The sequence below is a fragment of the Lontra canadensis genome, unplaced genomic scaffold (assembly GCF_010015895.1).
Source record: "Lontra canadensis isolate GAN:19392208 unplaced genomic scaffold, GSC_riverotter_1.0 scaffold2, whole genome shotgun sequence".
Lineage (NCBI taxonomy): Eukaryota > Metazoa > Chordata > Mammalia > Carnivora > Mustelidae > Lontra > Lontra canadensis.
The window spans coordinates 10,692,081-10,704,725 of NW_022630996.1; the positions used below are offsets into that span (position 1 = coordinate 10,692,081).

A 12,645-nucleotide genomic window follows, 5' to 3' on the forward strand; every position below is an offset into this window, starting at 1 on the left:
ACTGGTAGTGCATCTCATAACTCATTATAACATTAAGAGTTAAAGTTAAGTTCCCCTAAATATCCTAAACATTTAAAAATAAAATAATAAACCAATTACAATATTTGGGTTCCTGTTTGCCCAGCAATGAACTAGGCCATGTGGGTAATATAAAAGAACTATATGATATGGATACTATTTCCAGGTATTTTGCAGTGTAGTTGAAGAAATAAATTTAATATTATGTATGAGAGTGGTAACTATATGATAACTGGAATCTGAGAGATCTCAATCGAGCCTATAATTATTGGGGAGGCTTCACTGAAGAAGTAGGAATTGATCTGTACTATGGTATCTTGGATTTGGGTTAGTGGGGAAAAAAGAAGGACCTTTATACTAATGGGAACTCCTGAGTAAAGGCGTGGAGGCAGGAATTAGTATGTCATTTCATTAAGAAGCAGTGGAACTGCCTTCAGTAATGGGAGGTGCTTCATGTATTGTATAAATAGGATGGACGAGAACATGGGGAGCTCTGACAGTGAGGCAGCACAGTGTGGACTTGATATTATAGGAAGAAGGGTGCCTTTGTGGGACTGCAGTTCTTAGTTGTCTTCATTGTATACTTTTATTTGACTTATTACATGACTATCCTCAGTAAGTTATCTGTTCTTCTGATTTCACAGTTACCATATTTTCCATTAGCACAGAAAGAATAATTTTAACCCCAATATTTCAAATCAGTATATATTGTGAAAATGCCACAGCGGTAATGAATAATTACTGATTTGTGAGTGTAGTCGTCCAGATGTTAGTCATTTGAAATCTTCATCTAAACTAGATACTTTATGAAAAAAATGTGGCATTAAATTATGGTCTTATCTTTGTGGGTTTTCCTTTTAACATATACTCAACTGTAGAGCATAAAATACTTTTTTTTCCCAGAAATTCTAAGAATGAAGTCACCAACTTGTAGGTTCTGAATCATTGTCATGTTGTGGGGGGTTGGGAGAGTTTGTTATTTCAGATTTTCAGTTTTTGACTATGCATACTTGTTTGGTATTTAAATGGTGACTTATGATTAAGCTTTATTATTAGATTATTTTTAAGTCTCTGATGACAAGAGAAATTGTAGTTTAATGCAACAAAATATTTAAAATTGTTATTAAGAGTTACACAGAATACTCTCATGTCCTATAAATATTTGGCAAGTATCTCAGGAAGATGAATGTGCTAAACCTCAAAACAGAATAATTAATATAATTGTAGCTGGATCATTTAGGTTTTTCAGTAACAATTAGAAATGACAGAAAGTAAAATTCTAGAAAATGATGTTCATTTTAACTGTGTCTGATTTGAAGCAATTTAATACCTAGGCAATATCTGCCTCCCCCACCCCTAGTTGTAAATCAGTTGTACTTGAGTTGAACCTTTGAAATAGGTTCAACTTTATATCCGGCAATGTGAATATCATGGTATCTTAATCATGGTGAAGTGCTTCATAATGGAGAGTACCTTCTGTTTCTATGATACCTGCCACTTTAAGATATGCTTAGACAGTATTCAACACTGGAAAAGGCATGTATATTTATTTATTCTTTAGCTATGTAGAGCAAAACATGGTAGGGTCCCTGGCCTTTAGGAGCAAATACTCAGGTGTCAGTCACCTGTATATCCTACAGATACCATGTCTATATTTATTATATATTTGTATTTAAGTTTTTAGTTTTGGTTTGTTTCAGTTAAATTATTAAAAATTGGTATGTCTGAAACTTATCATGGGAAGGACAGTTGCCAGAGGCTTGACAGAAATGCGGCTTCCATTTCTTATGCCTACATGAAAACTTTTTTTGTTTGTTTAAAATTAGTTATTTTCTTAATTAGGTAAAATCTTTTTAGCAGCATTTTCTTGGCTGCTCATCCAGTTTGCTAAGCCTGGAAGGATTTTTGAAATAAATATTCTTGGGGGAAAACTTTGATTAGTGGACAATTATAGTAGGTCCATTCAGATCTTTTTTGTTATTGGAACCACGTGCTTTTGTTTAAGAAGTAACTTTTCCTAAAAAAAGTGACTTATCTTGTTCAACTAGTTCTTTTAGAAAAAGCAAAGCTGTGTTCCAGAAAGGTTAAATAATTTGTTAAAGGTCAAACATTCAATTAGTAGTAGAATTAGGACAAGTACCCAGATCCCACATTCAAACTGAAGTGTTTTTCCAGTACGCTGTTGTTCACCTTCACAAATGAAGATCACTGGCATGTACTTGAACTTGGCTTTCTTCCCATAGTAATTGATTGTTGCTCTCACACACTTGCAGATCCCTTTTCATCAACAGTATCTATTCATGAGACAATTGGCCCAGCTCAGGGATATGGCCTACAGCTTACAAAGTAGAATGAAGTTTATCGACTTGATAAAAATTAATCTCTTGCATAGTCCTTATCAGTACCATGTTCTCACCAAGAACTGTAGCCTGGAATTTCCTCTACACAGCTTTCTTGCTATGTACTTGGAGTTTATAGAATTTTGGCCAATTTACTGAAAAATTATGAAATAACCTGTTCTAAAGGCTGAGAGTCTTCCTTCATTGTGTCAGTTAAATCTGTCAGTTAAATATTTCCAAATGTAATTTTGCAGATTTGTTTTTCAAAGAACTCTCTGCCAAGGTGTTTTTTATTCTATGATGCTAAAAATTATTTGGAAAACAAATAATAGTAAGTCTCAGTCTATTAAGCATTGTTGGTTTAAGATATTCTTAGAGAAATACTTGAAACTGTTTAGGATTGGATTTTTTTCATGTTTTTGTTCATTTCAAATTTTACTTGTAATAAGACATTTTTCTTTAAATTTTATTACTGAATTAGTTATTTTAATAGTGACTTGATTGGATTTTGAGTCATATGTGAAACAAGTCACTTGCAGTCCAGTAATTATCAATTATAATTAGGAGAACTGATCTCATTTTGTGTATAGTTCTCTGACCTAGAAGTAGTCATCTCGCTTTCAGTCAATTGGATCGTTGTACCGTTAGCATTTATTCTTTTCTAATTCTCCAGAAGTACACAGTGAATTATCAAATGCTGTGTGGTAATTTGCTGAATTAATATTTATATCTTTTTGTTTATTTTTTATGGACATAATTTCTGCCTTTAAAACATGAATTTGTCATTTTTCCTTTTAAAAAACATATTTTCACATCTGTGAACTTATTTTTAATTTTTTTTCACGAAATACTATTAACTGTTAGAGGAGTATCTGAATTTAAAAGGGGTCCAATTGGCTTGGAAAAGAATGGCTTTCCTGGTCTCTCTCTCTTTTTTTTTTTTTTTTCTTTTTGTCTATTTATAATCCTAAATCTATTATATTTGTTCTTATATCTGACATAGTATTAAATTGAAGGGTGTGTTTATAGTGTAACTACTTTCTAGGTACTTGATAAGTTTATATTTTAAAATTCATGTCTTGTTTCACACCCAGATTCCAGCCATTAAGCATGTATTTTATATATGTATCAGTATTCCAAATATTGAAATCATTTTTAAAGGGACTGTTAACAAATCTAGTCACCCATAACTAGACCATGACTGACTTTTCCACAGGGGAAGAAGAGGTGAAGGTTTCGACCATGCCACTGTCAGCCTCTTCCCATTCATTACAACAAGGACAGCAGCCTACAAGTCTCCACACTACTGTGGCCTGACAACAGAACTGAGAGGAGAGGATTAGACTCTGGGGTGCTTGCATGGGCAACCGGATTTTTGCATGATTCCTTTCTGATTTCGCATTTAATGTATACACCCAAAAGAGCCAATATAAACGTTCCTTATGCCTACAACTAGTGTGTTACCTCATAGTTGCTAAAGTATTTCTTCATTAGGCCTTTAACACGATTTATTAGCATAATAATTTTGGCATTGTTTCTCATGAGTGATACTATTTTTAACTCACACAAATAAACTTGTAGTACTAATTAAGATCCCAGATGAGATTAGCTAGAATTGTTCTTATTTTGGCTCTATTACTGAAATTATGCAAAGATAATGGTAGTTCCTTGTTTTCTGATTTGTGAAAAAAAAATGGTAATATCCTAATATACTCATGAAAAAATTGAAAATTAAGATAATGTCTATTGCATTTCTTTGAATACTTGAGAAGAAAGAAAACATATAAAACAAAATTGGTGGTGTTGTTTAATGCTCAGAAGGATGTTGTCAGCAATTATTTTTAGTTGTATGGATTTATAGCCTATATCAATGCATTACATGTTTAGAAACTGTTTTTGTTGTCTCTCATTTGCACATTTGCACTTTCTTTTTGAATGGTTGTTAATTATATTTAGAAGGTTAATTATTATAGACTAAATGCAATATCTCTTTTCTAATGCACTGCCTAGTATACCAGGAAATGCCTCAGAAACAGAATTTCAACTTACAGTTGATTTATCAGAAACTTGAATATGGGGTAAACATTGTATGTGAGAAGCAACCATAGTAGTGTAACATTTTTATGGAACAAACGGTAGTTCTGTGAGATATCTGTTTGGAAACTTCATTGTTTAATAATTGAAATGTGATAATAAAGCTATATTACAAGTACCTGGCCAGAATGAGACTAAGGTGGAGGAGAAGAGATTGGGGATCCTCTAAAATTAGGCCATGTAAGTTGTCGTAGGTAATTTTGATTGCAGAGGATAGTGAAGTACTTTATTAGGACATGATATGCAGTGATGTTTTTGGATAATACACAGTTTTTTCAAAAATAGTTTTAAAGCTGATAAAATAAACTGAATTCAGTTCTGAGCAGTGGACAAAAGCTGATTCAGAAAACATGACCATATTCTGCCTGATTAAATATCTGGGAAGAATGGGGAAAGTCAGATCTCTTCTTGACGTTTTCAAAAAACAATTATGATAAAAGGTATGCCTTTATTTGTTAAAAATATTAAAAGAGTAATGTGAATACCAAAAAAGGAATCCTGAGGATTTTAAAATAATAATTATTTAAAAAACACATTAGGAGATGAGACTTAATACCATGTTGGCATTTTTCAAGATTACCTCTCTATATGAAGTCTGGTTATTTTCTGTTAGGTATAATACAGCAAATGGAATAGCTTTGTCCTCAGGTATAGTGGGTAAACTAAAATCTGTTCTTTGATGTCCTTTGATTTGGTTAACTGAGGTATAGGAACAGCTAATTATCTAGCCATTTAAATTATTTTTGTAAGATTCTGCATAAGTGACAATCTCTAATTTCTATTCAAAACTGACTTTAGGGCAGCATTACAAGAAATTTAGAAAATACAAGTAAAACACTGTCGACTTATTAGACAGAAGCCTTTGATCATGGGTTAATTACAGTTTTATTTTTGCTGTAAGAAGCCAAGACATCCACTTAATGTCTTCTGTGGTGCAAGGGTTCCTAGGCTTTGGGGTCCCTGTAGTGAAGCTTACTAGTACATAGCTTTCTCTAGCTATCAGTGCAAGCCTTTCATCACCTGGATCTTCTTACCAAGACAGATGGTTTCTTTACTTTACTTTACTTTACTTTACTTTACTTTACTTCTTTGTGTTGAGAGAGCGATCTGCCTGTTAAACAAGGCTTCTTTCCTGTGGTCGCTTTCTCTCTCCTTTTTCCTTCCTTGCCAAGGCCAAAAAATTGTCAGGTATTTTATCTATACTTGCTAGAACCCAAAACTCTCTCCCTCCCTGCTTCTTTATTCTTCATACTTTTGACACATACCAAACATCAGGAAAATGCGTCTTGGGCACTTAGGTTTCAGTTTAATTATTTTCACATTGAAAAGCTAAAGATTATCTTTTAACTTTGTAATTTCGAGCCCTTGTAAGCCTAGAATAATAAGTCTCACCATTTTGCTTACCTAGTATTTCGTATAGTATGGTTTTTTAAAAAAGTTAAGTCTTGAAATCATGGTGGTAATTAATTATAGTAAAGCACAGAAGAAATTACACAACACATAAAAGAAAGTACCACTTCATATAGCAAGTAAGTTGATGAAGCCAAATGATGGTAAAGAATGAAAAATTCTAAAAAACTTCAGATCAATTTTTGTTAAATGAATGTCTCATGCACAAGGGAAACTTTTTATGCTTTTACATCCCAACTTTTAAAAAAAGTAACTAGTGTGTTTCTTAAATCAGGAACTGTAAACGCCAGAATTCAGAACCCTTTGGATGGACTAGCGAAGTTTTGTACGTATGTACAGCTGTCCATATTTTTCTGGGGAGAAAATCTATAGCTATTAGATTTATAAAGGGCTTGGTGATACCCCATGCCACCCCCCACCCCGGGAAGAGAAGTTAAGAACTGCTACCCTGAAATGACTTTAGTGCCACTGTAGGAAATAGAGAACTGGAGTGAATGATTTAAGTCATGATGAATGTAAAGTGCCTCTTTTTTATTTTCTTAAAGATTCCTTTAGAAAATATTTTCTGATTAATGATCTTTTCCTTTTCATTCTACTGTTGCATGGTTTTCCAGGGGGTGCTTTTGTATACTGCCATTATTACAACAAAATATTAGTCAAATATTTGAGAGCCTATTCTGTATGGTGACCTTTAGTTAGGTCTTGAGGGCTGAATAAAGCATAGATCCTGTCATTAAGGATACCAGTTCAGTGACAGTTTTATTTCAGATTGTTTCTGTAGGGTCAGCTCTTAATATATTTTAACAAGAACAGTTGCAGTGGTCTAGACTCATTTTTATTACTCATTGCTCTGACGGTGGCAACATAGGGTATTAAATATTGATACCTGAAAATTAAAATATATGATAATTTGGAGGGAGTGATGAAAATCTTAATAGGGAAGACATACATTCACAATTTTGACTTGAGTATCTTAGTCATGTGTTTATGCTCATGTCTCTAACTCTTAGTGTTCTAGGTGTTAAATAGAACTTTCTCTATATATGTTCTTTTAAAGAAAATACTTGAATGTATTGTGTCTGTGCACATTTTTTATTGACATTTTTCCTATGCGTATGGTGTTCCAAGCACCTTCAAGATTGCCAGAGCTCTTTTCTGCTGTGACACAGGTCCATAAGGTAGCTACTCCCACAGAGACGTTGGCTTAGAAAGCCAAGAAAAAGGAGGAATGAATTGCACGTGCATGGGAGTCTTACAAAATGATAACCATTGTGTTATTTATGCATACATTAAAAACTAGAGGATGTTTTATCCTTTTGAGTTACAAGGTTTTTAGATTTTTCTGTTTATTTGATCTTTGAGGTATTCCCAAATTTGCGTAATTGGCTTTAAGGGATGGATATCATACAGTTGAAAACACAATAATGTTTTTAAAAGGTTATCTTATAAAGACATGATAACCCAAAACAATGATACGTCTTTTTCTATAAAATATAGACCAAAGTCAGTTATCCAGTGTCAAGCTAGTCCTTCTGCCCTTAGTGCTGTATCTTTCTCCTCTCAGCCTTTTTTTTATCTGAGTGAGTACCTACTGCCTGTCTCCTTATGTTGAGTAAATGGCAGTAATATACACAGGTATTTACACATGAAATGTCTAGTGAACTAGTCAAACGCTATGGTGATACAAAAGTAAAAATAGGAATTAAGTTAATGTAAGGTGGGGCAGGAAAAGGCTTCATAAAGTATGGGGCTTTTCGATGTGGAAGGATGGCTGATTTAAGAGGAAAATAGAATAAAGGGAACAGATGGAACAAAGAACCAGAGACAGAGATTGGAGTGGTCTCTAGTGATTAGGAGAGAAGGACAGTAAGGAGGTGGACTCATTTGAGGTATACATGTCATACAGAAAAGTAGAATAAGTGTGCAAAAGCCTTGAAAACTGGGAAGGATAGTTTAATCTTGATATGGATGTGGTCAGTGATAGAGAACTCTAGGTTCTTTGCTGAAGATGTAACTTGATTGTAGCATTTTAAAAAGATGAGTTTGATGATGTGTTTGCTTGAAACTGGGACCACTTAGAAAGAAACTTAGAAGTTTCCATTATGTATATTGCTGGGCAGTGCAAATAAGATGGCCTGGATTAGAACAGTAATAGTAGGAATAGAGAAGAAATGATGAATTAGAAGCCAGAAAACATGAGATCTAGGAAAAAGCCTAGGTGTCTGGTGACCTTTAAAAATTTAACTATCATAAAGGTATAGATGGAAACCAGATTTCTAGGATTCATGAGAAAAAGTCAAGGATATGGCTACAGCAACCATTGATTACTTAAGACATTTGGCAACCAAGGGAAAGAGAAAGACAAGATGCTTACCAGATAGGTGGTAGATCTTAAAATGCATAGCTTTAAGGTAAGGCGGGTATTTAAATATTTAAAAGCAGAACTTACAGAGCTATTTGAGAGGAAGACATGGACAGTGCTAAAGAGAAGGCAGGCTAATCCAGTAGGGTAAGGGATATCTCTAATGCTAGGAGGAGATAAGCTTCCGAGATGAGGTTAAGTTAGGGAGTTAGCTTTAGAGAAGAGGGCACTGTTCTTTTCAAGGACACCCAGAAAATCTAGGAAAGAGAAGGTGAAATTAGAGAAAATGAGAACACAAGAAGGGACTCATATCAGTTATTACTGAATGCATATTGTGTGAGAATGGGGGTGAAGGGTGAAGTTGGGACTCAGTAAAGAAAGGTGATTAAATAAACCTGTGAAATAAGCCTAGAAGTACATCAGAAAGAAATTCAAGAATTGCTGAGTGAAGATAAGGATCAAATTAAAAACTTCTGGAGTCCAAATGTATATGGTTTTGTATTATTTCTCTGGTTCTGCACAAAACATCAAGGATAGACAAAGCAAATATTGAGAGTTTTGTTAGAAGGTGAAAAAGAAAGGGATACAAAGATATTCAGGAAGACAACATTATTGAAATACCTAATCTGTGGTCAAGAAGAGTCCACTAAGGCAGGAAAGAACCAATGGTGTGAGTATGTTGAAGGGAGTTCAGTGACTTTAGGTTTTGGTGAGGTCACAGAACAGGTATAGTGTTGTTAAGGGAATGACAGATTAGGAGACTGTGGTCAGCATGATGACGGTTAGTGCTGAGTGATGAGTGAGAACCAGAGAAAGGATGGCATATAAATGCCTAACATCAGGGCTGGGGTTGGAAAGGCACCTGGCTTTCGTAGCCCCTGTGGTCTCTTCTCTGCTCACTTACCTTCCAGCCATTTCTCGAGAGTAAGAAAGCAGACTACATGAAAGAGAATTGTAGAAAGCATAATACCGCTTAGGGAATCCTGGGTCCGGTTTTTTGTAAGTTGAAGACCAAGGAAAACACCCTGTGGGATGAATGTTCCTGCAGAATGCAGGGGAAGGCTTGGGAAGAGCCAAGAATGAGACTGGACAGGTGTAGGTAACCCCAGTGAGAGGGGTGGTGGACATGTTACTTATGATGTAGAAGACTTAGAGGCAGTAGGTCTGGTAGTTGAAGAGCCTGTATTACAAGTAGGAGCTAGTTTCTCCCAAGCACACTTACAAGCTGGAAAGAACCAACCCTTCTTATTTAGTTGTACTGGGTCATTCTGCTTTATTTCTGTGGCACATTGGAATTAAAAGTAGTAGATTGGTGAAGAGTAGAATAAAGAGAAATTCAGAATTTTATTATAACAGGTTATAAAAATGTTTTGATAGTTTGTCCCTAAAGAGAATGTGCCGTGTGAATAGATAGATATAAACTACAAGTTAATGAACTAATCTATTCTTACATTTTATATACTTAGATATGACCTTTAGGGAAAATTGCTGAAGGTAAAGTGAAACAAGGATAAAGATATAGATAAATAACATTTTTTCTTTATTCGGTTAATAGCAAATATGCCTAGTTTGGAAGCACTCTTAGTTTATTGACACTAACATATTTTTTATTGGACATTTTTTTATTAACATATAATGTATTATTTGCCCCAGGGGTACAGGTCTGTGAATCGTCAGGCTTACACACCTCACAGCACTCACCATAGCACATACCCTCCCCAATGGACATTAACACATTTTTAAACTCACTGGACTTGATCCATGTGTGTATGATCCATGTATGATATGTCAGCTGACATATCAACTGTGATACTTACAAGCGATAATACTTCAAAGTACAAGTTATTGCTCAAGAATGCTCTTTGTGAAACCATGCTGATGGATTGAAAAGCCACTGCTCCTTCCATCTCCTTCCTGCCCTGTGATTTGCTGCCCTGAGTATTACTCTTACCAACCCTATAATGCTGGGCATACCAGCCTTTAATACCGGCTTCCTTAGTCGGGATCTTTTCCCAAGGAATCATTCTTGAGAATCCAGGATTCATGAAGAGAATCTGTTCTATTCCATAATGTTTCAGAGAGTCTGCCCTGGGTTTGAGTTACACAAAAATTTAGTTTATGCCTGTTGGGCACCTAGAACTGAAGGAAAGCCTAAGCAATCTAAGCTGCTTGAGAATTGAACTGAAGTACCTAGAAATTCCATGAAACAGCTGGAAGTTGTTGTACTTAAGGAACCAATCCATTCTCTCCAGGCTCCTTCAGACCGTACTTCCTAAGGTAGCTACTGACTTGACTTCGTTCTTAGGCCACTTCATGTGTGCAATTATTCTGAGGGTTCCTGGAAGTTCCCACCTGACTCAGGAACGCACTGTGCTTATTGTTGTTCAGCTCCTGTTCGGTATTCAGACTCACTATTGTGCTCTCTTACAAAGCAACACTACAAAAGCTTTCCCCCCCTCCCCGCATACATAAAATGTATAAAGCCTCTAGAGCACCTAGTACCTTTTTTGTTGTTGTTGTTAAATAGAAGGGAAATTCACGTAACATACAAATAACTAAAGTGTGGTCTAGTCCTGTTCTTTAATTATCTCACTGTTACAATAGCAAAATAAAAAACCCACTCTAGCTTTGAGAATTTGGGCCTATTTTTTGTTGAGGCTGTGTGCATCTGGACTCAGTGTTTTACCTTGTAGATGCCATGTTTCTTCACAACAATACAGTCTAAGATTGTGGGAGAAGCAACTTTTATATACTACCCTTTAAAAAAAGGGAGGAAGGCAAGGAGCTATAGGTAAAAAAAGCTTTAGGATACATGTTTTCCTGATTAGGTAAAAGTGTTTGAAACAACCATCTGAATAGTTTTGAAATAGCAATAATAGTCTTTCTGTCTTTGTGACATTTGATTAGCATCATGTAAGAAAAGGTTTGCTTAGCAGAGATATATACTATAAGTGTAGTGCTCTCCATGGGTGTGAGGGTGAATGTGTGTGCGTGCACATGTGTTGGTTTATGCTTAGTAATTTTCATTTAAATCTTCCACTTAACATAGCAGAGGAAAAACCCTCTGGCCATTTTTCTGCGACGTTTCATGTATTTATTCCTGCTATGTTCTGCTTAACTCATATGTTCAGGACAAATTATGCATTTATAGTCTGTTTCTAAACATTTTCTTTTTTTAAAGAAATAAAGACCCTTTGAAACGCAGCAAGGCTTATCTGAACAAATATTTTCATAGCTTTTTCTCATCAGGTTTTAGTCTCACTAGTAGGCATACCCACCCCATGTCATACTCTTTGGAAAAACCTAAGGAAAGGATAATAAGAAAACTTCTGTCAGAATAAATTTCAGAGCTTTGAAATCTATAACATACTCCAACAGTCTGACTTTTAAAGACCAAGTAATAATGATAATAATAAACATGCGCAGAAGGATTATGATTTGCCCACAATCCCATTCTAACAATATAAAGTTCTCTTAGCCCTCACCATCTGAATTTGCCTTCCTACATGTAACTCACGGAGAAGGAAACTTGAAGATCCAGAATATATCTCTTCTGTAAACTTTGTTGTATCTTGCAGCTTGATTATTGTAGTAGTTCTTGCAAGTCAGGGGCTTTCAACTGTGAATATCAGTGCAAATAATGAATTGAAAGCTTTCAAAGTGTCTATCTGCTGACTGTTACTAAAGACCCTGTAAGTTTTGGAAACTGATATTTAATGTGACCCAGTGATCTTGGAGTAACATTAGTGACAGGTGGAGGAGGATGTAACCTAGCAGGTATTAGTACATAATGTAGACTTAAACTAAATACCAATGTCAGAACTAAATAAAGAATAAAACAGAGGTGGAATTAAATTTACCCAAGAATTTTCTGCAGTGCCAAAGAGCATGTAAGGACCAGCATGCATGATCACTAGACTGGTGACATCTCTAATAGAATGAAAAAATATATATAATAGTAATGGCACCAAGATGTACTACACTCACACTAAAGCTGTCATCTCAGACTCATCTTGAAGAACTGTATGCTACACCATGTAAAACAATAGCATATCTGCTGATAACGTTTCAAACAAGGAGGTTGTTGTTTTCAGCATAATGAAACAGAGAGAAAGCTCCACAAGGATTTAAAGATGATAATACCATCACCATCTCCAAGAAGAAATGCAGGAAAGCTGACTGCAATCAACTTTTGTAGCCTAGTGCTGTTTCCTTATATGGTGAGATCTTATCCTAAGGACTGTGCTAACATTTACACTCTGTTATCAGTCTTGCATATTGAAATCATATGTATATGGAGCAGAATATAGTGATCTGGAACATTACTGGGATGTTTTTTAAGTATCGTCATTTTATATGTTGGCATTTGTAAGAAGACCAATAGATACCCTGAAGCTGCTTATTTTTCCCTTTATTACATCT

The 12,645-nt window shown here is 35.1% G+C and overlaps 1 protein-coding gene across 6 annotated transcripts in view; it reads left to right on the plus strand.

The window, feature by feature from the left end:
- CNOT4 (CCR4-NOT transcription complex subunit 4) overlaps nucleotides 1-12,645 on the plus strand; it is a 137,618-nt gene that overhangs the window by 106,694 nt on the left and 18,279 nt on the right. For 2 of the 6 annotated variants that reach the window (XM_032868592.1, XM_032868602.1), the window contains exon 11: nucleotides 3,574-3,806. The exons of the other annotated variants lie outside the window; for them this stretch is intronic. In XM_032868592.1, the coding sequence (XP_032724483.1) occupies nucleotides 3,574-3,674 (101 nt within the window). In that variant the 3' untranslated portion in view covers nucleotides 3,675-3,806. Of the gene's footprint in view, nucleotides 1-3,573; nucleotides 3,807-12,645 lie in introns of those variants that run through there. 6 annotated transcript variants of the gene reach the window in all.